Raw genomic sequence first — 25,715 nt, forward strand, 5'->3', positions numbered from 1 at the left:
TGTCAGCTGGTGGCTAACTGGAACCACCTGGGTACTGTGACTGGTCTTTAAGTTACCTTCCCTTCTGATTGAGCAAAGATATGGGAACTGTGCCCAAGGGGCCAAGGTCTCACGACTGTGTCTCTTAGATTGCCATTGCCCTGTGAAGGGAACACACACAACCCAGTGGCCATGAGGCCTCTTAAATCTTTGCATTATTGTGACCCCCACCCCCCACCCCCGAGTGAATCAGCTGGAATCTAGGTGAGCTTAGGGGGCCTCCACCCTTCCACCCCCAAATTGACGTGTTCCCTGGGTGGGGGTGGGGGGCGTTTACTGAGAACAAAAATTCGTGGCACTTTGGGGTGTGACCAGGCCTTTCCCGACCCACTAGAACAGGCTTTCCTTGGGTCTGGGGTGGCTTCAAGGACCTGCAGGTCTCCGCGCAGAGGCCAACTCTCCGCGAGGCGCATTCTTCCGTGGAATCCCCGAATGCGCGTTGGGGCATCCACAACCGGGCAGCGAACGGGGGCCACAAACTTCGTTCCAAACGTCCGCCGGCCGCCTGGACACTGCACTCCCGAGTTCGAGCTCGGTGATCGGATGGCGGCGGGCTGACGGCAGAGGCTCTGCGGTCCCGGGACCCGGGTTTCCCGGGAGCGAAGAGTGGGAAGTCCGGTGGCTGGGCGCTACCTCTCCGGCCTCCAGAGCGGCTCCAGACCGAGACTGGTGCCCAGCGCGGCTGAACGCAGGGGCAGAGGCGCCCCGGGGCCTCTCAGGGGCCCGGAAAGGCCCGGGAGGCGGGGCGAGCAGTAAGGCGGGCAGGGCCGCCCGAGAAGGCGAACGATGCCGCCCGCGACGGCGGCCCCCTCGGTCTCCCTCCGGGAGCTGGCCGACCTCGCCATCGGCACCCCGGAGGTGGGAGCTGTCAATTTCACGGCCCTGCACACGCTCCTCGTGGCCATGCTCAAGAGCCTCAACCTGCAGGAGACGCGGATCGACTTCCAGTCTCCCATGCTCGACCAGAGCCGCTCCTTTGAGTCCCCACGGGTGTCGACCAGCACCCCGCAGCTGCTGGCGCCCAAAGAGAGGCGAAGGAGCAGCGTGGCCAGAGCGCAGACCCTGGAGACCCAGGTGAAGGACCTGGGCGGCCAGGTCCAGGACCTCGGCCGGCAGCTCAAGACCGTGGGGAGCCAGGTGCAGGCCATCGTGGCGCACGTGCAGCACTTCCCCACCCAGACTGATGGGCTGGACGACCGCGACTGGCTGGAAACGAAGGATTTGGCCCTGGTGACGCAGGAGAAGGGGCAGACAGGGCCGACGAAAGGCAGGAGTGACAGCAAGCCGGTCTTCCAGGTGGGTGTGCGGGCGGCCCGCCCAATCCAGGCCGCTCTCCAGCGCCCCGCCCCCAGGGAGCTGGGCTTCTGAGACACGCTCCTGGGAGGAGTCCCGGAGCCCGGAGTCAGGCGAGGGAGGGTCAGGCCCAGGCCAGGAGCCCCATGGCTCGATTTCTACCTCGCAGGGCCCCGAGCTGCTCCAGGACCTCATGAAAGACATGAAGATTTTGAAGGAAGCCCATCAAAAGAAGGCGCAGCCTGAGTTGCAGCCGGAGGTGAGGGCGGCAGGGACCCCACCTTGGGGAGCTGAGTGACCCCCTTCCTGGGCAGCCTCCTTCCTCCCCTCTGTTTACCCAGGGCTCACCCACCACTTGTCAGACACCCATGCGTCCTGAACAGACCCAGAGAGGGCCCAAGAACTTCTCAGAATGTTCTTTAAGTGACTTTCCTTTAAACTAGAATAAAGGAGCAAGGTGGTGGGTGTTAAGGGATAAATGTTTGGTCCAAGAAAAGAGAGCTAGAATGCAGAGGGTCATGAGTCACCACCCACAGCTCCCCAGGCAACAACCTCTCTCTCTCACTTGGATCTTTGTTTCCTTGGAGAGAAGCCAGGAGCCCTGAGCGTAAGCAAAGAGTCAGACATAACTGAAGCGACCGAGCACATTTTTAGATTTGGGGTTTGTCTTTGGTAAAGGCTGTTTGACCTTTAGATTCGTAGTTTCTGAAGGTTTGCCAAAATTCTAAGGAGCCACTTGCTGTTGATTTGCTAAGTTGTGTCCAACATTTTACAATGCCATAGACTGTAGTCCACCAGGCTCCTCTGTCCAAGGAATTTCCCACCCAAGAATACTGGAGTGGGTTGCTATTTCCTCTTCCAGGGAATCTTCCTGACCCTGGGATTGAACCCGTGTCTCCTGCATTTGCAGGTGGATTCTTTACCACTGGGCCACCTGGGAAGCCCCAAGGAGCTGCTTTAAGTGGTAGCGATTTGCTTTGATCCTTCAGAGGCACTTTTCCCTTTAAACAGTGCAGACTTTCAGATACCCAATCATCTTTGTTCTTGAGAGGCGAGGTCAGTCTGATTCCAAAGTCCCACTAGTGGGTTGTATGAAATGCATCCTGGGACCAAACAAAGGGTCCCACCCTCGCACCATTTTTGTCCAAGGCACTTAGCCCCCGGGTACCACTCACCATGCCCCATGTCCCTTCCTCTTGTTGTCTGGGAAGAGAATGGGGAGCCTGGCTTGGCAAGCTTCTCTGTACCTTGAGCTCCTCTAAGACCCAAGGACCTCCTTTCCTCTTCTGCCGTGTGTGTGTGTGTGTGTGTGTGTGTGTGTGTGTGTGTGTGTGTGAGAGTGTATGTATAGAGGCCACTGGAGGGGCTGTTTTGATCCTCAATCTCTGAACTCTTCTTCCAGCAACTCCTTCAACGGATTGAAGAACTGGAGAGGATAAATAGAGAAAGGGACGAATTCCTGGTAATATCAGCCAGTTCTGCGGGAAAGGGTGGTGAGAGAGGGGATTAGGGGGTAGGATGGTTGCCCAGAGCCTGGCCCCTCTCCTGGGGCTCACCCGGTTTCCCACCCCAGGGGTCTGCATGCCTTCATTCTAGGGTGATGTATGTCTCCTGCCTCTTGGGGTGCCGTCCCTGGCATGTGGGAACATTCTTTCCCTGCTCATTGGTCCATCTGAGGCCCACATGGGACAGGAAACCAGCCGCCCAACATTCACTGGTTTCTTGAAGGACAGTACTTCTCCTTGGGGCTTTGGAAAGACCCACCCCATCTTGTTCTGTTCTGTTCCTAAAGAGTCCTGGGATTAAACTAGGGGTGTGTGTGTTGTGTGTGTTCGGTGTGTGTGTGTGCTTGTCTGTGCGTGTTGTCTTTCACTGTCAGGAATTATTAAACCGGAAGCTGAGTAGGATGCCATCTTCAGAAGAAGCCACCATGGTCACCTGGGAAGAGCTGGAGCAGGCGATTACTGATGGCTGGAAGGTCTCACAAACAGAAAATAAGGGTGGGGGGTCCTGGGGGTGGGCAGTGGTCTTGGAAGGGGCCCCTGAACCTCACAGTGTTCTGTTATGTGGATATTTATAATTTCCTTCATGAGTTTTCTATCAATATTATGGATAGTTTTAATGTTTTTCCCCAAGCTATAAGGAACCCTGCTCTAATGCGACATTCACACAAGTGAAGGTATTCATAGGGTAAATTCCTAGAACCAGAATACATGTTTATAGTTTGGATAGCTTTGGCCAAAATTGCCTTTCATGGCTGTGGTTCTGATTTGGAGTTCCACGAACAGCAGAGCAGAGAACTTGTTTCTCAGTACCGGATTTTGTTTGTTTTTTTAAAAAATATTAATTTGCTGCATCAGATCCTGGTTGTGGCATGTGAAATATTTTTAGTTGCAGCATGTGGAATCTAGTTCCCCGACCAGGGATCGAATCCAGGCTCCCTGCATTGGGAGCATGGTGTTTCAGCCACTGAATCACCAGGGAAGTCCCCAGAGGATAGTTTTGATTTGCTTTCCTAGCTTTTCAAAGTTCCTTTAGAGTCTGTCCTAACACGCATGGGTCCCTTCACTATCAGTGCACAAAGGTGAGCAACTGTGGCAATAAAACCCGTTCAGGGAGCCTTTTGCTGATGGTGACTTGTACACACAGGTGGCATCTGCCTCGAGGCAGTGCATAGGATAACCAAACCAAGCTTTCTTTGTCTGAACAAATGACCCTCAAGGACAAGGATCAGGTGTCCTTTTGGTCTTGACATTCCTCTTCCTCTGACTTTGTGTATCTGGATTCCTCAGAAAGGGTCCCACAAGCAGGGGAAAGAGAGTGAGGCCTTTGGCGCCACCAAGTGGCCATCTGGGGTGCGCCGAATACCATCTTGGTACAAAGACACCCTTCTAGTCTCCTTGTTTTCTGAGGTCAGGGCCCTCTTCGAGGAAAGCAGCATCAGAGAGTTCAAGGAAGAGCCTGCAAACCAAGCGACCAACCTAGAAAAAGGTGGCCTCTGCTTTCACTGTCATTTTTTTTTAAGCCAAAGCTTTTTTGCATTTACCCACATATCACTATTCTATGTTTCGAGAGAGCAGCACATTCTTGGGGGTGCCAGCAGAAGACACCCGCAAGACCTAAAAATAAGCCTCGACAGAAGCGCCTCTTGACTTCTCACTTGTCCAGAAGTGAGAAAGTGTCAGGGTTCTGACGGCTGCTCAGAATCACGAACAGCCCCAGAAACAGATGAGAATAAATTTAAATATTAATTTCTGAGAAGCAAGAGTCAGTAATGATCATAATGAAAGCAGTGGAGAGTTTCACTCTCTCAAGCTGAGGAAATACAACACACTTGAGCCCAATTTTTTTTTTTTTTTTTGCTTTGTTGGCAGTAACTCTAAGGTGATTGTGAGGTACACTCTCCACCTGCATCATGAGTAGACAGGCAGGATTGAGGCTTGGATGTGAGTACAGGGGGTGGGGGTGTGTGTGATGAGTACAGAGGAGTAGATTATACGCTTGGAGATGCAGATGTGAGGAAGGACACTGTCCATGTAGCAACTACAATTCAAGGAGCTCAGAATTCATGTGGAAGACGCTCATCCCAGGACTTGAGTGTGGAAGGACGCTGACCGCTTGTTCCCAAGGGTGTGTTCTGATGGCCGATGGGGCAGGTCTTTGCAGCTTTGCTCATATACCCAGCGGTGCTGCTGATGCTTCTCTTCCACCTTCTTTTTCTCTCCTTCCTCCTCCTCCTCATGGTACTTCTTCAAGCAATTCTTGTATCAGTTGCATCCCTAGGGGAGAGGTCTTGGAGAATCTTCTGTAAAGCAGAGTGGACTGCCTCCCGTGATTCATCTTTTAGAATTTGATTTATTCTTGATTGCACGGGGTCTTTGTGGCTGTGTGCAGTCTTTCTCTCGTTTCAGTGAGTGAGGGTTGTTCTCTGGTTGCGTGGGCTCCTCACTGTGGTGGCATCTCACGTGGCAGAGCCAGGCTCTAGAGTGCGGGCCCAGTAGCTGTGGTACATGAACTTAGTTGTTCTACAGCATGTGGAACCTTCCTGGACCAGGGATCAAACCAGTGTCCTCTGCATTGGCAGGCAGATTCTTTAGCACTGGACCACCAAGGAAGTCCAGAGGCATAGAATCTTAACCACTAGACCACCAGGGAGCCCTCTTGGTCCCCTATAGATAACCTGTTTTCATAAACAATGCCTCAGACTCTGTCTCTGTACGTGTATGCCTGTTCTTTTGTGAGAGTCAATACAGACAGTTCCTATCTATGGAGTTTCTGAGTCTGTGCTTTACATTTTAAATGCATGGTTTACTTTCTCTACTGTGTACACTTCTGCGGCCAGCAATGGGTCAATGGTGGAGTAGACTTTATATTGTAAACTCAATAAATTACTTATGTCCTTTGTTTCTAGACACAATAAAAGTTGGAGTTGATCACGTGATTTAGCAGGTTTCCCCCAACCTTTTTTTTTAAATTTATAGTTTGGCTGTGCTGAGTTCTCATTGCCATGTGTGGCCTTTCTCTAGTTGTGGCGAGTGGGGAATATCCTCTAGTTGCAGCGGGTGGGTTTCTCACTGCGGTGCCTTCTCTTGTCGTGGTGCATGGGGTATCTATGCCCGTGGGCTTCAGTAGTAGTGGTGTGCAGGTTTAGCTGCCTCACGATATGTGAATCTTCCCAGACCAGGGATGAAACCCATGTGCCCCTCACTGGCATGTAGATTCTTAACTACTGCACCACCAGGGATCTCCCCCCTCCTGTCTTCTATGAGGAAAATTACATATAAGGAGACCATTTACAAATGTACAGACTCAAAAATCTGGAGAACTGCCTTTCAAGGGTGTCAAAGGCAGTCTTTGTGTCCAGCTTAGTTTTGTAAGGGTGCATGTTTTTTCCCCAAGGGCTCTAAATCATCTTCATCAGATACCCCAGACTTCCTACCCTCCTATCATGAGTACTTTTTCCTTAGAGACACTGATTTCTTTCTTCCTCTTTCACCAGACCTCAGAGTCATCAACAGGACTTCAGCGGCACAAAAGACAGAGTTCCATAACGTCAAGTGACCTAATTGCAAGTGGAGTCTCCACAAAGCATCCAAGTGATGACCAGGCTGTGGACTCTGCTGGTTTTATCACAGACAACACCTTTTCAGGAAGCAGTGGCATAGGATACCCCTTCGATGGGCCTCCTGGCAGGGAACGAAGCAGAGTTTCCTCTGCCACTGGGTTTCCGGCTAGAGAACAGCACTTAAGGGCCCGTGATGAAGCTGGCCTGGCCAGACCCCATCCGCCATCTATGTCCCAGTTGAGGGCAGAGCCAGATCGCCGCCGGTCTAGAGAGAAGCACAGCTCAGGGCATCTACGCAGAGATGAACGGGATGCCCACCTTGGCCCAGTGTATCAGGATGCGTCCTTGTCCAGAGATCAACACCCTCAGATGTCCCCAGATCAGCACAGGGGAGTGTTTGCTAGCCAAGGCCACCTCTATGCAAGGCCAGATCAATATGGATTCGGATCGTTTGATTCAGATCAGCTTGAATTGCTGTATCCCAGCACTTACATGCCTGGCATGGTTCCCATCAGTGTGGATCAGGTTGGAGTGATGCTGCCTGGAATGGATGAGCAGGAATTGGTAGTAGCTGGCATGGCTCAGAGTGATGCGGTGCCACCATTGGTACATGGCAGAGATCAGCCAGGATCAGAACAGCCTGGTACAGTTCCGCTTAGCACATATCAACTTCCTGGAATGGATGAGAGTGGTATGGGACCACTTGGCACGTATCAGTCTGGGGTGGTACCTCTTGGTGTAGATCAGCATGGATTTGTAATATATCCCATGGATCAGCAAGTTTTTGTACAGCCCAGTTTGGGAACATCTGGCTTCATACAACCTGGCACAGAGCAGCATGAAATGATCCAGCCCGGTGCAGGCCAGGCTGGTGTGGTGCAGCCCGGCGCAGGCCAGGCAGGTGTGGTGCAGCCCGGCGCAGGCCAGGCTGGTGTGGTGCAGCCCGGCGCAGGCCAGGCAGGTGTGGTGCAGCCCGGCGCAGGCCAGGCTGGTGTGGTGCAGCCCGGCGCAGGCCAGGCAGGTGTGGTGCAGCCCGGCGCAGGCCAGGCTGGTGTGGTGCAGCCCGGCGCAGGCCAGGCTGGTGTGGTGCAGCCCGGCGCAGGCCAGGCTGGTGTGGTGCAGCCCGGCGCAGGCCAGGCTGGTGTGATCCAGCCCAGAGCAGGCCAGGCTGGTGTGGTGCAGCCCGGCGCAGGCCAGGCAGGTGTGGTGCAGCCCGGCGCAGGCCAGGCTGGTGTGGTGCAGCCCGGCGCAGGCCAGGCTGGTGTGATCCAGCCCGGCGCAGGCCAGGCAGGTGTGGTGCAGCCCGGCGCAGGCCAGGCTGGTGTGATCCAGCCCGGCGCAGGCCAGGCAGGTGTGGTGCAGCCCGGCGCAGGCCAGGCTGGTGTGGTGCAGCCCGGCGCAGGCCAGGCAGGTGTGGTGCAGCCCGGCGCAGGCCAGGCTGGTGTGGTGCAGCCCGGCGCAGGCCAGGCAGGTGTGGTGCAGCCCGGCGCAGGCCAGGCTGGTGTGATCCAGCCCGGCGCAGGCCAGGCTGGTGTGGTGCAGCCCGGCGCAGGCCAGGCTGGTATGGTGCAGCCCGGCGCAGGCCAGGCTGGTGTGGTGCAGCCTGGCGCAGGCCAGGCTGGTGTGACCCAGCCCGGCGCAGGCCAGGCAGGTGTGGTGCAGCCCGGAGCAGGCCAGGCTGGTGTGGTGCAGCCTGGTGCAGGCCAGGCTGGTGTAATGCAGCCTAGAATGTATCCGCGAGGTTTGGTGCAACCTGGGATGTATCCACGAGGTTTGGTGCAACCTGAAATTTATCCACGAGGTTTGGTCCAACCTGGTATAGATCAGCCTGGTTTCATGCAGCCTAGAATGTATCCACGAGGTTTGGTGCCACCTAGAATGTATCATCGAGGTTTGGTGCAGCCTGGTGCGGGTCACCCTGGTCTGGTGCAATCTGGTGCAGGTCAAATGGGTGTGATCCAACCCAGTGCAGGCCAGCCTGGTGTGGTGCAGCCCGGTGCAGGCCAGGCTGGTGTAGCGCAGCCCGGTGCAGGCCAGGCTGGTGTAGCGCAGCCCGGTGCAGGCCAGGCTGGTGTGGCGCAGCCCGGTGAAAGTCAAGCTGGTGTGATCCAACCCGGTGCAGGCCAGGTTGGTGTGATCCAGCCCGGTGCAGGCCAGGTTGGTGTGATCCAGCCTGGTGCAGGTCAGCCTGGGTTGGTGCAACCTCAAGTGGATCAGTATGGTTTAGTACAGCCTGATAGAGGTCGACATGGCTTTTTTCAACCTAATATATCTATGCCTGGCTTGGTCCCACCTGGGGCATATCCTCCTGGTCTGGTCCAGACTGGTGCCTATCCAGGTGGTTTGATCCAACCTGGGGCCTATCCACGTGGCTTCATGCAGCCTGGTGCCGATCAGCAGGGTTTGGTTCAGCCTGTAATAGATCCACATTGGGGGAGGCAATCTGGCACAGGTCGAAGCATAATACCACCAGGCACAGAGCTTCTCGGGTTTCCAACATACCGTGCTGATTTTCGAAGTTTTACATCACCACGCCCATACCAGCAAGGTGTGGCACCTCCTGGCAGGGATCAGTATGGTCAGGTATCATCACTCCTATCCAGTCAAGGTCTGACACCATCAGGTACAGACCGAGAAGCTTTGGTACTACGAGAAATGTATCGACAAGGTTTGCAGCAGCGTGGCCCAAGACCATTAAGCACAGCTGTAGGATCTGCACCCCAGGATCAACAGCATTTGGAAACACCTGAACCAGAGCAGCGTGACCAGGCTGTTCCCGACTCTATCCCAGACTCCCAGGGCCTAATGTATGGTGGCCCAGGGTATCAAGGTGTAGATCAGCACGTCCAGGTAGGTGTGGGTCCAAAAGAACTATATGTTTTAAGCCAACCTGGAGTTTCTATTCAGACTTCCCCAGGCCAAGAGGCCCCCGTTCCCAAGAGCACATACTCCCTTGACTATCTGGACCGAGGCTCATCCGAAAGGAGTGATACTCAGAGTGAGAGACGTGAGTCACTGGATAAACTGGCTCCCAGCTTCCCCATAGCCGTGGAAACATTTCGTATGATGGGAGAGATTATCGCCCTCTACATGGAGCTTAAGGAGAACATAAAGGACCTGAATGAGGAACAGGCTGGCCTAACGGACTTGGAGAAGATCCAATACCTGCTGGCACTGATGGGTGGGTGCTGCAGGCACAGAGGAGAGGCCATTTTCCTCCTCGGTTGATTTCATCCTTTTCTCCTCCTGTGCCTCTTGCCTGAGACCCCCGAAAATGGCATTTCCATTCTCAGCCATTCTGGGTTCTCCCATAGCCTTTAAGGGTCCAAGTTGTTGGTGTTTAGTCACTAACTTATGTCTGACTCTTTGCAGCCCCATGAACTGTAGCCCACCAGGTTCCTCTGACCATGGGATTTCCCAGGCAAGAATACTGGAGTGGGGACTTCCCTGGTGGTCCAGCGGTTAAGAATCCGCCTTCCAGTGCAGGGGAACATGCGTTCGATCCCTGGTCAGGGAACTAGATCCCACATGTTGCAGGGCAACTAAGTCCGCACACCAAAACTAGAGAGAAGCCCTCGAGCCACACGACTAAGACCCTGAGTGCTACAACTAAGACCTGATGCAGCCAAATAAATAAATATTCAAAAGAAAGAAAGAAAGAAAGAAAGAAAAAGAATGCTGGAGTGGGTTGCCATTTCCTCTTCCAGGGGATCTTCCTGACCCAGGGATCGAACCCATGTCTCCTGCATTGCAGGTGGATACTTTACCACTGAGCCCCCAGGGGAGCCCTGAAAAGACACTCCTTTCTTCCCATCCCCTCTCTACCCCAGCCCCCAGGAAAAGCCAGATAAACGATCCATGTTGTTCTTCATTGTGAGGCTGGGATTGGGAGCCATTAGAAATCTGATTTTTCTGACTCTAAGATCTCTGTTCTCCATAGTCAAGAAGTCCATACCCCCTGACCTGCAGGAACAGCTGAAGACCTTAAAGGCCTTGACCAAAGAAATTCAACAAGAAAAAGCAAAAGTAAGGGAAGGTCCACCTGCTTTGCCTTCCAGTGCCAACAACCCCACTTCCCATTTTCATTTTCATGGACTGCACAGTCCTTTCACCTCTGTTACTATCACATGGATCTTTACAGTCCCCTCCGATGGGAAACACACCCCAGGTTTGAGCGTGTTTCTTTCCTGAATCTAAAACCTGACATTCAAAGCTATTAAGATTCCACTGAGCCAGCAAGGTGGCCTGGGCTCCTTTCATTACATGTGGTCATTTCCAGTAACCCCCACTGTCCCTGGAGCAGCCTTGGAGTTTGTGGGACTGTCTGGGGCCAGCAGTCATGGCGAGGGGCTGTTAGGTCTTCAGCCCTTCTCTCTGTCTCCTTTTAAGGTTTTTATTTTGAGCTGGATGATATTTAAAGTCATTATTGAATTTGTTACAGTATTGCTTCTGGTTTTTTTATGTTTTAGTTTTCTGGCCCTGAGGCATGTGGGAATCCTAGCTCCCCTACCAGGGATTGAACCCATATCCCTTGCATTGGAAGGTGAAGTATTAATCACTGGACTACCAGGGAATGACTGACTCCCCAGTCATTCTCTTAACGCCAGCTCTCTACATCCACGGGCTTCCCTGGTAGTTCAGGTGGTAAAGAATGCACCTGCAATGCAGGAGACCCTGGTTCAGTTCCTGGGTTGGGAAGATCCCCAGAGGAGGGCATGGCACCCTACTCCAGTATTCTTGCTCCCATAGACAGAAGAGCCTGGCGGGCTATACTCCATGGGGTCACAAAGAGTCAGACACAACTGAGCGACTAAGCAAAAGCATCTTCATCCACGGGGTAGACGGACTGAATGTCAGGAAGGGACCTCAGGCTTTGCTAGAGGATTGGATTAGGATTAGGGGGTGGGGTGACTTGCCTGGTGGTCCAGTGGTTAGAACTCTGTGCTTTCGCTGCCAGCAGCCTGGGTTTGATCCCTGGTTGGGAAACTAAGATCCTGCAAGCCTCATGGTATGGAAAAAAAAAAAAAGAAAAAGCAAGGATTAGGGAATGAGGGAGGAGCTTGCTGGGCCTGCAGAGGTACATTCAGAAAGCAGAGATCTCAAGCCTGCCTGACACTCCTCTTCCATTGGATTTGTAGATGGAGAAGATGAGCAAGATCCTGGAGGGTCATGGGGAGAAAGAAATAGGAAAGGAGGAGAAAGGTAGCCCGCTGAACCTGCAGCTGGGTGTCCTCAGGTAAAATCCCCCAGCTGAGTGCAGCTTGTGTCCTGGTATCACGTGTTCTCAGCCAGGGAGGCAGTAGCAGCCTCTGGTCCCCTCGTTCCTGAACCGACTGCTATCTTTGATCCGGATCACGTCTGCTCTTCAGGTTGTCCGTACCTTGTTCAGGTTGCTAGTGGAAGTTTCCCACGTTCTTAAAACAGTTCAGCACCAGGACTTGGAAGAGCACTCCTCTCCCCGGACAAAAAGCTCCCTAGATTCTGTCCACAGTTGGAGGCTTCAAAGCATTTGCTGGAGCCCCTCGGAGCAGTCTCTGCGCAGGGCCAGGCCTCACCCCCTTGAAGCCTTTCAGCCGGGCACACTGGGCACCCGCCTCCACGGCAGGCAGGGCCTAGGATGCTTTAGGCAGAGCTTGGAGAGGGGATGTGAAAGAGCGCCGGGCTGCCTCCTCCATCCTTGAGGGCCGGCGCTCTGCCATGCCGGGCCCCGGCCCCTGGGCGGGTAGTGGGGCTGGACCATCTCTTGCGCACACAGAGTCACCATGGCCGACATCGAGAAGGAGCTGGGCGAGCTGAGGGAGAGCCAGGAGAAGGGCAAGGTCAGCATGGAACATTCGGTCTCCGAAGCCTCCATTTACCTGCAGGATCAGGTGAGGACCTTCAGCCCACAGGGACAAGGGCCCTTCTCAGAGCTGGCTGAGGGCGTTGGGGATGCTAAACGCTTATCTGATATGTACTCGGCAAGTATTTTCTCCCTTTCTGGGGGTTGTCTTTTCACTCTCCTGGGAGTGTCTGCCTTTACATCGTGAGTGTTGGTCACCCCAGAATGTTCCCAGTGAGGACTGTCTGGACTCAGACCAGCTCTCTGAGTGCCCATAGAAGGATCAGATGGGCAAAATCATGGGCCCAGGGGGCTCATGATGGGAACCCCTTTATGCTAGAGGCCCCATTCAGGACCCCCACCAAGTTTGCCAGGACGGCGGTGTGCACCATTTCACAACCCAGAACTGACTGTCTTGGATAGGATGGCAGTAGATGGTGTGTTTGAGAGTCACGTGTTATCCCAAGGCTCAGGCCTGAGCTTAGCCACCTCTGGGGCTCCGCAGGGCCACACCTGGAGGGCATCCACCTGCCACTGGGCAGGCCTAGCTCCTGACTCTCCAGAATAGCGTTGACTCTTCTGGTGGCAAGAGTCATGCTGAGCTCAGGCCCACAGGAACCTGGTTGAAAATACAGACGTGTAGAGGAAATTGGGAAGGGCAAACTTCCAGGCCAAGGGGCCAGTCTGGCCTGGGCCACTACCTGTCTGTCCTTGTGTGTCTTTTTTGAAAAAGCTTTCTTTCTTGCCTGCTTGGCTTTGCTGGGTCTTCTTGGCTGCGTGCGAGGGCTTTCTCTAGTTGCATTGCACAGGAGCTACTCTTGAACGCAGTGTGAGGGCTTCTCAAGGCAGCGTCTTCTCTTGCCGTGGAGCGCAGGATCAAGGCGTGCGGGCTTCAGGAGCGGCTCTAGAACGCTGGCTTAGTTGTCGTGGAGCACCAGGTTAGTGCTCCTTGGCATGTGGGATCTTGCCGGACCGGGGATCAAACTGGTGTCCCTTGCTTTGCGAGGCAGATTCTTAACCACTGGACCACCAGGGAAGCCCTCTGTCTTTTGTGTCTGTCTTTGCCTCCGTGTCACTTTCCGTATCCATCTTTCTCAAATACCGCTGTATCTCTCTTGCCTTCTGTATTCCGTCAGGTTTCTTTTTTTTCCATTTTTTTTATAATTGGAGGATAATTGCTTTACTATGTGGTGTTGGTTTCTGCTGTACAACAACACAAATCAGTAATAATTATATATATATATCCCCTTCCTCATTAGCCTCCCTCCCCCCTCCCATTCCACACCTCTGGGTCATCACGGAATGCCAGGCTGGGTTCCCTGTGTCAGTCAGCTTTCTTATCTCTCACACATGGTCCAAAAGGGCTGCCCCAGGCCTTACAATGTCACATGCTTCCACAAAGGGGGGCCCTAGGTTGGCTCAGCCCCTCTCCCCGAGGCAGGCACCACGTCACAGGTCTTTGGCTAGTCTGGTGTCTACCCAGGACCAGTCCTTTATGGGGACAAACTGGGACCCTGGGATCCAGAAGAGAGCAGGAGGGCCAGTGGAAGGAGTTTGTTCCCACCCAGGCCGTGAGAGACCCCTGCAGTGGTGGCACTGGTCACATTCTCTCTCTTTTTTTCAGTTGAAGTATAGTTGACCTACAATATCACATCAGTTTCAAATGCACAACATAGTGACTCAGTATTTTTACAAATTATACTCCACTGAGGGCTTCCCAGGTGGCTCAGTGATAAAGAATCTGCCTGCCAAGCTGGAGACACGGGTTTCAATCCCTGGGACAGGAAGGTCTCCTGGATAAGGAAATGGCAACCCTAAACGACTAAACAGCAACAGACTCCATTGGAAGTTATTATAAAAGAATGGCTCTATTTCCCTGTGCTACACAATATAGCTTGGCTGCTTATTCACACACAGTAGTTTGTACTTCTTAGTTCCCTCCCCCTGTCTTGTCCCTCCCCTGGCCCTCCCCCAGCTGTAACCACTAGTTTGTTCTCTAGGTCTATGAGTCTGTTTCTGTTCTGTTCTATTCACTAGTTTGTTTTATTTTTTAGATTCTACATATAAGTGACAACATACAGTATTTGTCTTTGACTTACTTCACTAGGTCCATCCATGAAAGCGAAGCGAAAGTGTTAGTTGCTAATTCATGTCTGACTCTTTGCGAACCCATGGACTCTTGGCCTCCAGGTTCCTCTGTCCATGGAATTCTTCAAACAAGAATACTGGAGTGGTTAGCCATTCTCTTCTCTAGAGGTCCATCCAAGTTGTTTTGCAAATGGCAAAATTTCGGGGTTTATGACTGAGTAGTATTCCATTTTAATATATAAACCACATCTTCTCAATCTATTGATGGAAACTTAGGTTGCTCCATGTCTTAGCTATTGTAACTAGTGCTGCTGTGGACATTGTGGAGCATGTGTCTTTTTGAATTCGTGTTTCCATTTTCTTCAGATACATAACCAGGAGTGGAATTGCCGGATCATACGCTAATTCTATTTTTAGTGTTTTTAGAAATTTCTGTACTGTTTTCCATGGTGACTGTACCAATTTACGTTCCCAGTAGACTTTTTGATGCTAGCCTTTCTGAGAGTTGTGCGATGATATCTTATTGTGGTTTTGACTTGCATTTCTCTAATAAGTAGCGATGTAGAGCATCTTTTCATGTGCCTGCTGGCCATCTGTATACCTTCTTTGGGAAAAATATCTATTTAGGTCTTCTCAGTTCAGTTCAGTCACTCAACCGTGTCCGACTCTTTGCGACCCTATGGAGTGCAGCACCCCAGGCTTCCCTATCCATTACCAACTCCCAGAACTTGCTCAGCTCATGTCCATCAAGTCAGTGATGCCATTCAACCATCTCATCCTCTGTTGTCCCCTTCTCCTCCTGCCTTCAATCTTTCCCAGCATCAGGCTCTTTTCCAATGAGTCACCTTCTTCATATCAGGTGGCCAAAGTATTAGAGTTTCAGCTTCAGCATCAGTCCTTCCAAGGAATATTCAGGACTGATCTCCTTAAGAACTGACTGGTTGGATCTCCTGCAGTCTAAGGGACTCTCAAGAGTCTTCTCCAACACCACACTTCAAAAGCATCAATTCTTTAGCGGTCTGCTTTCTTTATAGTCCAACTCTCACATCCATACATGACCACTGGAAAAACCATAGCTTTGACTGCTGCTAAGTCACTTCAGTTGTGTCTGACTCTGTGCCACCCCATAGATGGCAGCCCACCAGGCTCCGCCATCCCTGGGATTCTCCAGGCAAGAACACTGGAATGGGTTGCCATTTCTTCCTCCAGTGCATGAAAGTGAAAAGTGAAAGTGATGTCGCTCAGTCGTGTCCAACTCTTTACGACCCCATGGACTGATGCCTACCATGCTCCTCCTTCCATGGGATTTTCCAGGCAAGAATATTAGAGTGGGTTGCCATTGCCTTCTCCATAGCTTTGACTAGACAAACCTTTGTTGGCAAAGTAATGTCTCTGTTTTTTAATATGCTGTCTAGGATGGTCATAGCTTTTCTTCCAAGGAGCAAGCATCTTTTAATTTCATGGCTGCAGTCATCATCTGCAGTGATTTTGGAGCCCAAAAAAATAAAGTCTGTCACTGTTTCCATTGTTTCCCCATCTATTTGCCATGAAATGATGGAACTGGATGCCATGTTCTTAGTTTTTTGAATGTTGAGTTTTAACATTGAGAGTGAGCTTTTTCACTCTCCTCTTTCACTTTCATCAAGTGGTTCTTTAGTTCCTCTTCACTTTCTGCCAAAATGGTGATATCCATCCATTTTTTAAATCGTGTTGTTTGATTTTTGAATGTTGAATTGTATGAGCTGTTTATGTTTTAGATATTAACCCCTTACCAGTCAGATCATTTGGAAATATTTTCTCCCATTCCATAGGTTATCTCTTTGTTGGTGGTTTCCTTTGCTGTCCAAAAGGTTTTCAGTTTAACTAGACCTCATTTGTTTATTTTTGCTTTTATTTCCTTTGACTTAGGAGGCAGATAAAAAAATGTTGCTACAATTTATTTAATTTTTTATAATTTATTTACTTTTGGTTGTGCTGGGTCTTCGTTGCTGCTCGTGGGCTTTCTCTAGTTGCGGTGAGCAGAGGCTGCTCTTCATTGCAGGGCACAGGCTTCTCACTGCAGCGGCTTCTCGTTGCAGAGCACGGGCTCTGGGCACATGGGCTTCAGAGTTGCTGCCTGTGGGCTCAGGAGTGTCAGGTGGGGTCGTTGCTCTGCGGCATCTGGGATCTTCCGGGACCAGGGATCAAACCCATGTCCCCTGCATTGGCAGGCGGATTCTTCCAGCGGACAATCAGGGAAGTCCTATTGCTACAATTTATGTCAAAAAGTGTCCTGCCTGTTTTCTTCTAGGAGTTTTATGGTCTTGGTTTTACATGTAGGTCTTTAATCCATTTTGAGTTGACTTTTTTGTAGGTGGCATTAGAAAATCACGTTCTCTTATTGTTATTTACATACTAAATGGGGAGAGAGCATGTGTGAGCCCACCGCTCCTCTGCCCAGGGCCTGGAGCAGGGCCTGTGTGCCACCAGGGTCCTCAAAGTGTGTGTGGACTGACTGACAGACATCATCACTCTGGGATTTAGCTAGAGGAGATACATTCTCACATTGCACCAATGGGCTGGCTGGAGAAAGGTACAGAAGCCCCCTTCCTGCAAAGGCTTAATCAGCATCTGCCCTCCCTCCCCTGGGAACACTATTCACTGTTTAATGGACAGACATCGAGCACCTCCCGTGAGCTGCATACCCTGCGAGGCACCGAGGCTCTGGCACCTGCCTGGATCACAGCAGGTCCGGGCAGAAAGGCTGGTGGTGGCCGTGTGGTGACCTGCTCACTGCCCTGAACCCGCCCTCTCTCCCACACCCAGTTAGACAAGCTCAGGACGATCATTGAGAACATGCTGGCCTCGTCCTCCACGCTGCTGTCCATGAGCTTGAACATGGCCCCGCACAAGCCCCTGACCACCCTGGCCCCCAGCCAGATCGACCCTGCGGCCACGTGCCCGGCCTGCAGCCTGGACCTGAGCCACCAGGTCAGCATGCTGGTGCAGCGCTACGAGCAGCTGCAGAACATGGTCAGCAACCTGGCTGCCTCCCGGCCCTCCAAGAAGGCCAAGCTGCAGAGCCAGGTGACGCGCCTGCCTCCCTCCTGGGTAGCTGCTTGGGGTGTGTCCGGGGGAGGGATGTTGGGTCACTTTTGCATGATGGAGCCCTTTAGCAACCGCCCAAAAGTGCCTGGTCTTTCTGTAGGGTCACAGCAAGGGCAGCCATTGAGCTGGCCCTGGGGATGGGACTGGGGGGCCAAGCTGGGTCCACGGTGGGATGGGGACAGTGTAGCTGGTGGAGGGGTGGAGCAGAGCCATGCTCGTGCCTCGGGGACGCTGACATAGCTTTAGTGCTTGTTGCCCGCTCCTTCACACTGGTCTTCTGGTCTGTTTCTCTCTTCCCCTATAAAGGGCAGGCCTGCTGGGGGGAGGGCAGGGAGGACCACAAGTCCCTGAGGCCTGTCTCTTGGACTCCAGAATTCACACTCAGCTCAGGGCAGGAGGGGAGACTGTAGACCACATCCCAACTCTCTGGGGCCCCAGAGCAGCTCACCACCTCACCTACACCAGTGGACCGGGTGTCTGGAGGCCACTCCATGGGGAGGTGGTGGGCTATGATGGCAACCTAGGAGGCCTAGAGTGGGGTCTGATGTCCGCCTGTCCGCTGGGTGATGTTCTAAGGGCTCCCCTGTCGGGGGGGGGGGGGGTGGCAGCACCCCAGGTGGGCGTGGGGTTGCTGCCCCAGGGAGCCTGCCTCTGTCCTGCACAGGATGAAGAGCTGCTGGGCCACATCCAGAGCGCCATCCTGCAAGTGCAGGGCGACTGCGAGAAACTCAGCATCACCACCAGCAACCTCATTGAAGACCGTCAGCAGAAGCAGAAGGACATTGAGGTGAGGGCTGGCAGGGGGGTGGGGGCGGGGCTGGGGCGCGACCGGTTCCCTGCTCCTATTCTCTGCTCCCTCGGCCTCCCAGGTGTTGTACCAGGGTCTGGAGAAGCTGGAGAAGGAGAAGGCCAACAGGGGACACCTGGAGATGGAAATCGGCGTGGTAAGGCCAGGCCTGAAGAAAGGCCACCCAGGGAGGTCCCATCGCTCCCACTCTTGAACAGGCAGAGAGAGGAGAGGAGCCCAAGGTGGGAGGTGGGCTCAGCATCAGAGTTGAGCTACGTGGAGCAGGGCCCCGCTGTGGCTCTCGCCCATCTTGGTGGGGGCGCGTCTCGTCCCCGTCTCTGGGCAGAAAGCCGACAAGAGTGCCCTGGCGGGCAAAGTGAGCCGCGTCCAGTTTGACGCCACCACGGAGCAGCTGAACCGCATGATGCAGGAGCTGGTGGCCAAGATGACCGGGCAGGAGCAGGACTGGCAGAAGATGCTGGACAAGCTCCTGGTGGAGATGGACAGCAAGGTGACCCGGGCAGCGCCACCTCCTCCGGGCACTGCAGACCCCCACCTGCTTTCTCAGAGCTCACCTGGTCCCCGCCCCCCACTTCCTCCCCCAAGCTGGACCGCCTGGAGTTGGACCCGGTGAAGCAGTCGCTGGAAGATCGGTGGAAATCCTTGCGACAGCAGCTCAAAGAGCGCTCTCCACTCTACCAGGCGGACGAGGCAGCCGCCATGCGGAGGTGAGGCCTGGCAGGAGAAAGGGTGGGCCGGCTGGAGGGTCCCCATGTGTGTTCGGAGGGACTGGCGGATACTATCTGGGACCGTCCAGCCGTAGGAAGGCACAGAGCTTGAAAAGCTCTTGTAGCTCAGGCTGATTCATATTATAGCAGAGAGAGGGAGGGGAGGGGGGCGGAAGGCTCTCTGGTCACAGGTGGGAGAGGGTTCACAGCCCCCAGAACTCAGCTCCCAGGGGAACAGGCCCCAGGCCACCAGAGGCAGAGCCTGGGCGGGGTGAGTGCTCCTGGGGGTGCCTGGCTCGAGGCAGCTTCAGTCTCAGCATTTCCATTCCTGGCCACCAGAGGGCCGCCAAGGCTTACACAGGGCACCCACCCCCCAGGGCCCTTGAGAGCCCTGCCGGCTTTGGGTTAGGGTAGATGGGTGCTAGGTGTGTGTCCAGAAGTGGGCATCTCTAGTAGCTGATGTGTGCAGGGAGCAGGGCCCAGACCTGCCTCCGGTGGCCTGGGGGCCCGTCCCCCTGGGTGCTGAGCATCCAGGCTACCAGCCAAACCTGAGTTCTCCATCCCTCCCTTTGGGGCCCTCTGGGCAGGCCCCCACCCTCTGCGTGTGTCCCATCCCTCACAGGCAGCTCTTGGCACACTTCCACTGCCTCTCATGTGACCGTCCCCTGGAGACACCCGTGACTGGACAGTGAGTGCCCCCAGCGCGTGGCGGTGATGGGGGCGTCTTCTGTCCTCCCCTGCCTGCCTCCAGCTCGCCTGCTCCTCCTCTCTCTGGTCCGCTCCATGCCTTGGGCTGCTCTTACCCCTCGGCCTTCAGCCCCTGGGGCAGGAAGGCTCCTCTGGCAGGTGGAGCGTTAGGAGGGGGTGATGGGTTTGGACACTGGAGTTTCTCACTCCGACCCTCCTTCCCTGCCCCTGCCCAGAGTCATCCCCATGACTCCTGTGGGCCCCTGCCTGCCCGGGCACCGCTCTGTCCGCCCCTACACGGTCTTTGAACTGGAGCAGGTTCGGCAGCAGAGCCGCAAGTACGGGCGGTGCCGCGGGGTCCTGTGAGGGCTTTGCAGGGGGTCTGGAGGGCGAGAGTGGGGACTGGGGCGGGGTGATGCTAGGGCGCTTTTTGAAGCAGCTCCCAGCTCTTCCCAGGGCGGGAGCATCAGTGCAGGAAGTGCAGACCTAGTAACCACCTGCCTTTGCGCCCCTGCCAGGCGTCCTGGTGGGACATTGCCTCTGAGACTTCCCCTCACCCCCCCACCCCCACCCCCACCCCCACCCTTCCCCTGCTCACACTGGGCCTAGGAGGAAGGCAGGGGGCGGCTCCATGAGTGTGAGATGAGTGGTAGGGGATGTGTTTCATGCCCTCTGGGGCTCCTGCCCTCCTCCCACAGACTTTCCAACTCCTGAGGCTGGGGTGTTCAGCAGAAAGGCTGGTTTTCAAAGCTGCCCTTGGAGCCCACGGGGGCCAGGGGTGCGAGGGGGCCTGATGGACTGGGCTGCTCTCCCCTCTGGCTCTCCTGCATGCTCTCGGCTCAGGAAACCCTCCCCTGCAAGCCCGGCCCTGGTCCCTGGGGTTCGGTGGAGGGGGCTCCCACTCCACAGGGCCCTGCTTCCCAGGGAGGGTGCTGGGGCGCAGCTCACCCCTCCACTGGGCCCGCACCCCACAGCCTGAAGCTGGGCAGCAGCGGCTTCCTGCGGGGGGACCTGGGGCAGGTGGAGCGGAGCGTGGGGCGCCTGCGCACCATGCACTCCAAGATGCTCCTGGACATCGAGAAGGTGCAGATCCACTTTGGGGGCTCCGTCAAGGCCAGCAGCCAGATGATCCGCGAGCTGCTGCAGGCCCAGTGCCTCAGCTCCCCCTGCTACAGACGGTGGGTTGGGGGCCTGGCACCAGGGAGGGCAGAGAGTGTGTGCGTGTGTGTGTGTGCGTGTGTGTGTGTGTGTGTGTGAGTGGGGCACCGGGGAGGGCAGAGAGTGTGTGTGTGTGTGTTCGTGTGTGTGTCCCTGTGCGTGTGTATGTGTGTGAGAGGGGCACCGGGGAGGGCAGAGAGTGTGTGTGTGTGTGTCCGTGTGTATGTGTGTGAGTGGGGCACCGGGAGGGCAGAGAGTGTGTGTGTGTCCGTGTGTGTGTGTGTGTCCCTGTGTGTGTATGGGTGTGAGTGGGGCACTGGGGAGGGCAGAGAGTGTGTGTGTTTGTGTCCGTGTGTGTGTATGTGTGTCCGTGTGTTTGTGTGTATGTGTGTGAGTGGGGCACCGGGGAGGGCAGAGAGTGTGTGTGTGTGTGTGTGTTCGTGTCTGTGTGTATGTGTGTGAGTGGGGCACCGGGGAGGGCAGAGAGTGTGTGTGTGTGTGTGTCCGTGTGTATGTGTGTGAGGGGGGCACCGGGAGGGCAGAGAGTGTGTGTGTGTGTCCCTGTGTGTGTGTGTATGTGTGTGAGTGGGGCACTGGGGAGGGCAGAGAGTGTGTGTGTTTGTGTCCGTGTGTGTGTGTGTGTGTATGTGTGTATGTGTGTGAGTGGGGCACCGGGGAGGGCAGAGTGTGTGTGTGTGTCCATGTGTGTGTCCGTGTGTGTGTGTGTGTAGAGTGGGGCCTCCATGTAGGAGAGAGTATGTGATTGTGTATGTCTGTGAAAATGTGAACATGCATATGTGTGTGTGAAAATGTGGGTGTGATTATATGTGTGTGAACGTTTATGTGTGTGTTTTTGAGAGAATGCAAGAGAATGTGTGTGTGTGAATGTGTGTAAACATGTGCAAATGTGTTTGAGAATCTGTGAACACACGTATGTGAATGTGTATGTGTGTGAATGCGTGTGAACAAGTGTGAGAGAGCATTGTTAAATGTATGCTGTATGAGCAGAGGCATGTGTGTGATGGTGCAGATGCATGTGTGAACGCCTACGTGTGCGTTGAGTGTGTGAGAGAATGTGTGTATGTCTGCGAACGTACGTGTGAATGTGTTTGAGGATCTGTGAATACATGTGTGTGGATGTGTGTATGAGAGAGAGAGTGTGTGTGTGTGTCCCTCAGGAGGCCACCCTGCTCGCTCACCCCCAGCCCTGTCCTGGCTAAGCGGTGGCCCCTGGAGCAGCCCCCTCACCTGCACCCCCCGCCCCAATGAGGCGTGTCCTGGGACACACCCGCTCCCCGTGACTCCGCCGTCTCCACCGCAGGCTGCCAGACATGGCTGATTACAGCTACTCCTCCGCACCCCGGCCCTGTGGGGGCAGCCACACCCTCACCTACCCCTACCGGCGCATCCGCCTGCAGCACCTTTCGCAGGGACTGTACCCCACCGAGGAGATCCAGATCGCCATGAAGGTGGGGACACTCCTGGGAACCTCCAGGGAGGGCCCCCCAGCCTCCCAGGTCCCTCTGGAAAAGCAGCCAGCAGTCCCCTGCTCGGTCCTCAGCCTCGGGTGTGGTTTCTTAATCAGACCCAGTCAAAGCCTCGGGTTCTTTTCCTTTCCTGGGAAGAAGACAGCCATCCCGGCCACCTGGCCCATCCCCTTCACCCTGTCACTCAGCCCCTTCGAGGGCTCTGAGCACCGTTTGGCTCAGAGAGGGGACGGGAGGGGCACTCAGGCGGCAGGTGGCCATGGGTACCCACCCGTCTCCACAGCACGACGAGGTGGACATCTTGGGCCTGGACGGACATATTTACAAGGGACGGATGGACACAAGGCTACCGGACCTCCTGAACAAAGACAGTGAGTGTCCAGATGGCCCAGAGGCGCTCGGGCTCCTTGCTTGGGTCCCGCAGGGTCTGTCTGGCTCCTGGAGGCCCCTGCACTTCTTGGGGCCACCAGACCCCAACTGCCTTCTTCCTCCACCTCCCTGACTCCGAATGCCCCCAGGTCAGTGTTTGCAGAAGGGGGACAGCTGCCCAGTCTTAGCCAATCAGCAGGAATGTCATGGCCCCATCTTTTCTGGCCAGGCTTCATCCGCAGGCTGTCACCCCAGCTTTCCCACCTAGGCCTCTGTTCCCAGCATCACCCATTCTTCAAAACTCTTCCTGAGCCCCTACCACTTTGTGAACCTCTCGTGTTCTGGAATGTCCCCTTCCAGTTGGCCATCCTGGATGTGCTTTGTCACTTCCCTCTGGGTCTGACAGGTGTGTATGCATCTTTCTAGTCACTTCCCCTCCCGAACTGTAAACCCAGGGTCAGAAGTCACCCAGCACCTGGCACGGGGCTGCTGTATGTGGGTAAGATATCGGAGTGAGTGGATGGATGGATGGATTGACAGATGGCCAGACAGACATAAAGGGGGATGAAGTGATTGTTATTGCTCAGTCACTAAGTTATGTCTGACTCTTTGTGACCCCAGGGACCGCAGCACGCCAGGCTCCCCTGTCCTCCACTATCTCATGGAGTTGGCTTAGATTCATGTCCACTGAGTCGGTGATGCTATCCAACCATCTCATCCTCTGCCTCCCTCTTCTTTTGCCTTCAATCCTTCCCAGCATCAGGGTCTTTTCCAATGAGCAAAGTGCTTGCTTATAAAGAGCATTTCCACTAATTCAGACTGAGAAGGGCGCCCACTGAGGCAGGCTGAGACCAGCAGCCCGCCGCGCTCTCCCCATCCCTACAGCCCCCTCAGAGCGTATCTCAGAACTGATCCTCCCCGCTCCGTCTCCCGTCAGACGCGGGGATGAAGCATAAGACCAAGCAGTCCCGGGCACACGGGCATCGGCAGCAGTCCCTCAGCAACAGCGGCCAGCTGCCCTCGCGGCCTCAGAGCGCCCAGACGCTGGCTGCCAAAGACTCAGGTAGCTCCTCCCTGGACAGAGGGTCCTTCTGGGTGGCACTGCCCGCCGACCCTCCTCCTTGCCCTGTCCGGCCCCTCTCCTGCCCGTGGCTGGTATATACCCTTATTCCCCTGGAGAGAAGAAGGGCCTGGGAGCCGAGGGATGGGATGCGAGGCAGGAAAGAGAAAACCCTTCCCTCCCGGGCGCCTGCTTTGTGCCAGGTCTGTGGGCAGATACTGTCACTGCTCCCATTTCACAGAAGAGGAAACAGGGGTGGGCTTGCGGCCCAAGCTCTCGCTCCAGGCCCAAGTCCTTCCCCACTACTCATACGCACCGACTTTCCTGGGCCTGTGAGGTCCCCAGGGCCCGTGCTTTCTCCAGAGGGGCCAAATCCGGCCTGAAAGCCGGAGGGCTAAGTGTTCCCCTGGGGTTTGGCTACCCATGGGGGCCAGAGAGGGACACCAGACTGGAGCCAGGGGACTAGACCACTTCCCGGTAACTCTGAGCATGTCTCCCCCTCCTCCTGGCCAGTTTCTTCATCTGTCAATAAAAGGGTGCTGGATTCTGGCTGCTAAGTTAGGAGCTCCCCTGCAGAGTCTAAGAAAGCTGCTGAGTTTCTTCTCATGAAACCTTATGTACCCACAATGCTTTGCAGCTACTTGCTGGAGGCCCAGGGAGCCCCACCGCACCCCTGCCCAGGTCTAGAGCCGCAGCCCGAGGTCCTCTGCACCAAGCTTTCCAGTTCCAGCCCCCAGTGCCTGCAGGAGCCAGAAACCAGTGCAGTGGTGGCGATGTGCAGCCTCGCCTCTGCCAAGGGTTCCTCACTGCTGAAGAGCTTTACACGTGTGAACCAGTAATTTTAATCCTCACGTGTTAAAAGATAGGGACCATTGCTGGTCCCACCTACAGCTGACAAAGCCAAGGCACAGCGAGGTTAAAGTACATGCCCAAGGTCACACAGCTAGAAAGTCGCAGAGCCGGAGCTCAAAGCCAAGCTGTCTGGCCCCAGAGCCAGCGTTGGTGATGAAGGCAAATAGCCTGGGGTGGAGGATTCAGCAGGAGGCAGACAGCATCGGTGGCCTTTGGCTCTGGCTCCTAAGACTGTTCTTGGGGGAACTTAGCTTCCTTCTCCCTGGCACCCCAGTGTCCACTCTAAAGGCACATTATAGAAGCAGGAGGCGGGGGCTGTCTTAAAGAGAAATTCCTGCCCTGACTTAAGTCAGTGTGCCCCTAACAGTCCCTGTATTAATAGAGGGAATGTTAACAAAGAGGCAGGCTCTTGGCCCCTGAGTTATTTTAACTCAGAGTATAAAGGAGTGTGGCTTAGGGGCTCGTAAGAGAGCTTGACCTTCCAGCATGATGTCCTGGCTCAGCCTGGTTAGTGGGGCTTTGGGCAAGCCGAGGTGCGCCGCTGTTGGGCATGGGAGTCAGCCTGAGCCATCCAGGGCCCCTCCTGTCCTGCAGCTCCTTCCCGTCATCAGAAAGACAGACCTGTCTCCACCGAGGGCCGCCTTTCCCAGCTGAACCCAGCCCACCTACCCGGCGAGACGGCAAACCTGCCAGAGGGGCTGGACGTGCACAGGGACGCACCTCCTGGGGAGGGGCTCGAGGAGCCCACCCGGGGGCCGCGGTCCACCTCTGCTCACTGAGTAGAGCTATAAATAAATGCTTAGGAGAAAGCTCGGGGCCATGAGGCTCCTCTGGTCCTGGTTCAGGTGGGACAGTGGACTTCTTGCAGCCTGACAGACGTGGCTCCCCCAAACAGGGCCAGCTGTTCTCCGAGGGCTCCAGGGCTTCAAGAGGACTGAGTATAGCACCCAGGGTGGGGAGGCGGCAGCACAGGCCAGACCCCAGGCTCCGGGGACTGGCAGGCCTACAGGGGGTTGGCCCTCTCTCGACCTTGGCTGGACCAAGTGCTAAGGCCTTCTCTGGCACAGGCACCGCCTTCCCTCTGGGTAAGTGCCCAGGGCCCTCTGGAGGGTTTAGATGCTTCAGGTCCGTGCTCTGCTCAGGCTGTACCCTGGGGTGAAGGTTTAAGGGTGGCCGCCAGCAGGCTTCTGGCAC

At 55.0% G+C, this 25,715-nt stretch overlaps 1 protein-coding gene across 6 annotated transcripts; it reads left to right on the plus strand.

Annotated features, from left to right (window-relative positions):
• Positions 1–825: 825 nt before the first annotated feature.
• Positions 826–25,330, plus strand: QRICH2 (glutamine rich 2). 6 transcript variants are annotated; one of them, XR_011246871.1, is made up of 18 exons: positions 826–1,335; positions 1,502–1,591; positions 6,332–9,578; positions 10,338–10,423; positions 11,536–11,633; positions 12,153–12,267; positions 17,112–17,372; positions 18,058–18,180; positions 18,263–18,337; positions 18,527–18,691; positions 18,787–18,908; positions 19,531–19,596; positions 19,832–19,933; positions 20,570–20,773; positions 22,075–22,222; positions 22,524–22,611; positions 23,036–23,108; positions 25,116–25,330. XR_011246871.1 is itself a non-coding variant. In XM_069542074.1 (18 exons), the coding sequence occupies exons 1-18, from the start codon at positions 826–828 to the stop codon at positions 25,298–25,300; spliced, it is 5,811 nt and encodes a 1,936-aa protein (XP_069398175.1). In that variant the 3' UTR covers positions 25,301–25,330. The 6 variants fall into 6 exon arrangements, 4 of the variants coding, with proteins under 4 accessions (XP_069398175.1, XP_069398178.1, XP_069398176.1 ...); XR_011246872.1 differs by lacking the exon at positions 25,116–25,330 and adding an exon at positions 23,547–23,632; XM_069542074.1 differs by lacking the exon at positions 23,036–23,108 and adding an exon at positions 23,547–23,672.
• The last annotated feature ends 385 nt before the right edge of the window (positions 25,331–25,715 follow it).

This window comes from Ovis canadensis, chromosome 11, assembly GCF_042477335.2.
Source record: "Ovis canadensis isolate MfBH-ARS-UI-01 breed Bighorn chromosome 11, ARS-UI_OviCan_v2, whole genome shotgun sequence".
NCBI lineage: Eukaryota > Metazoa > Chordata > Mammalia > Artiodactyla > Bovidae > Ovis > Ovis canadensis.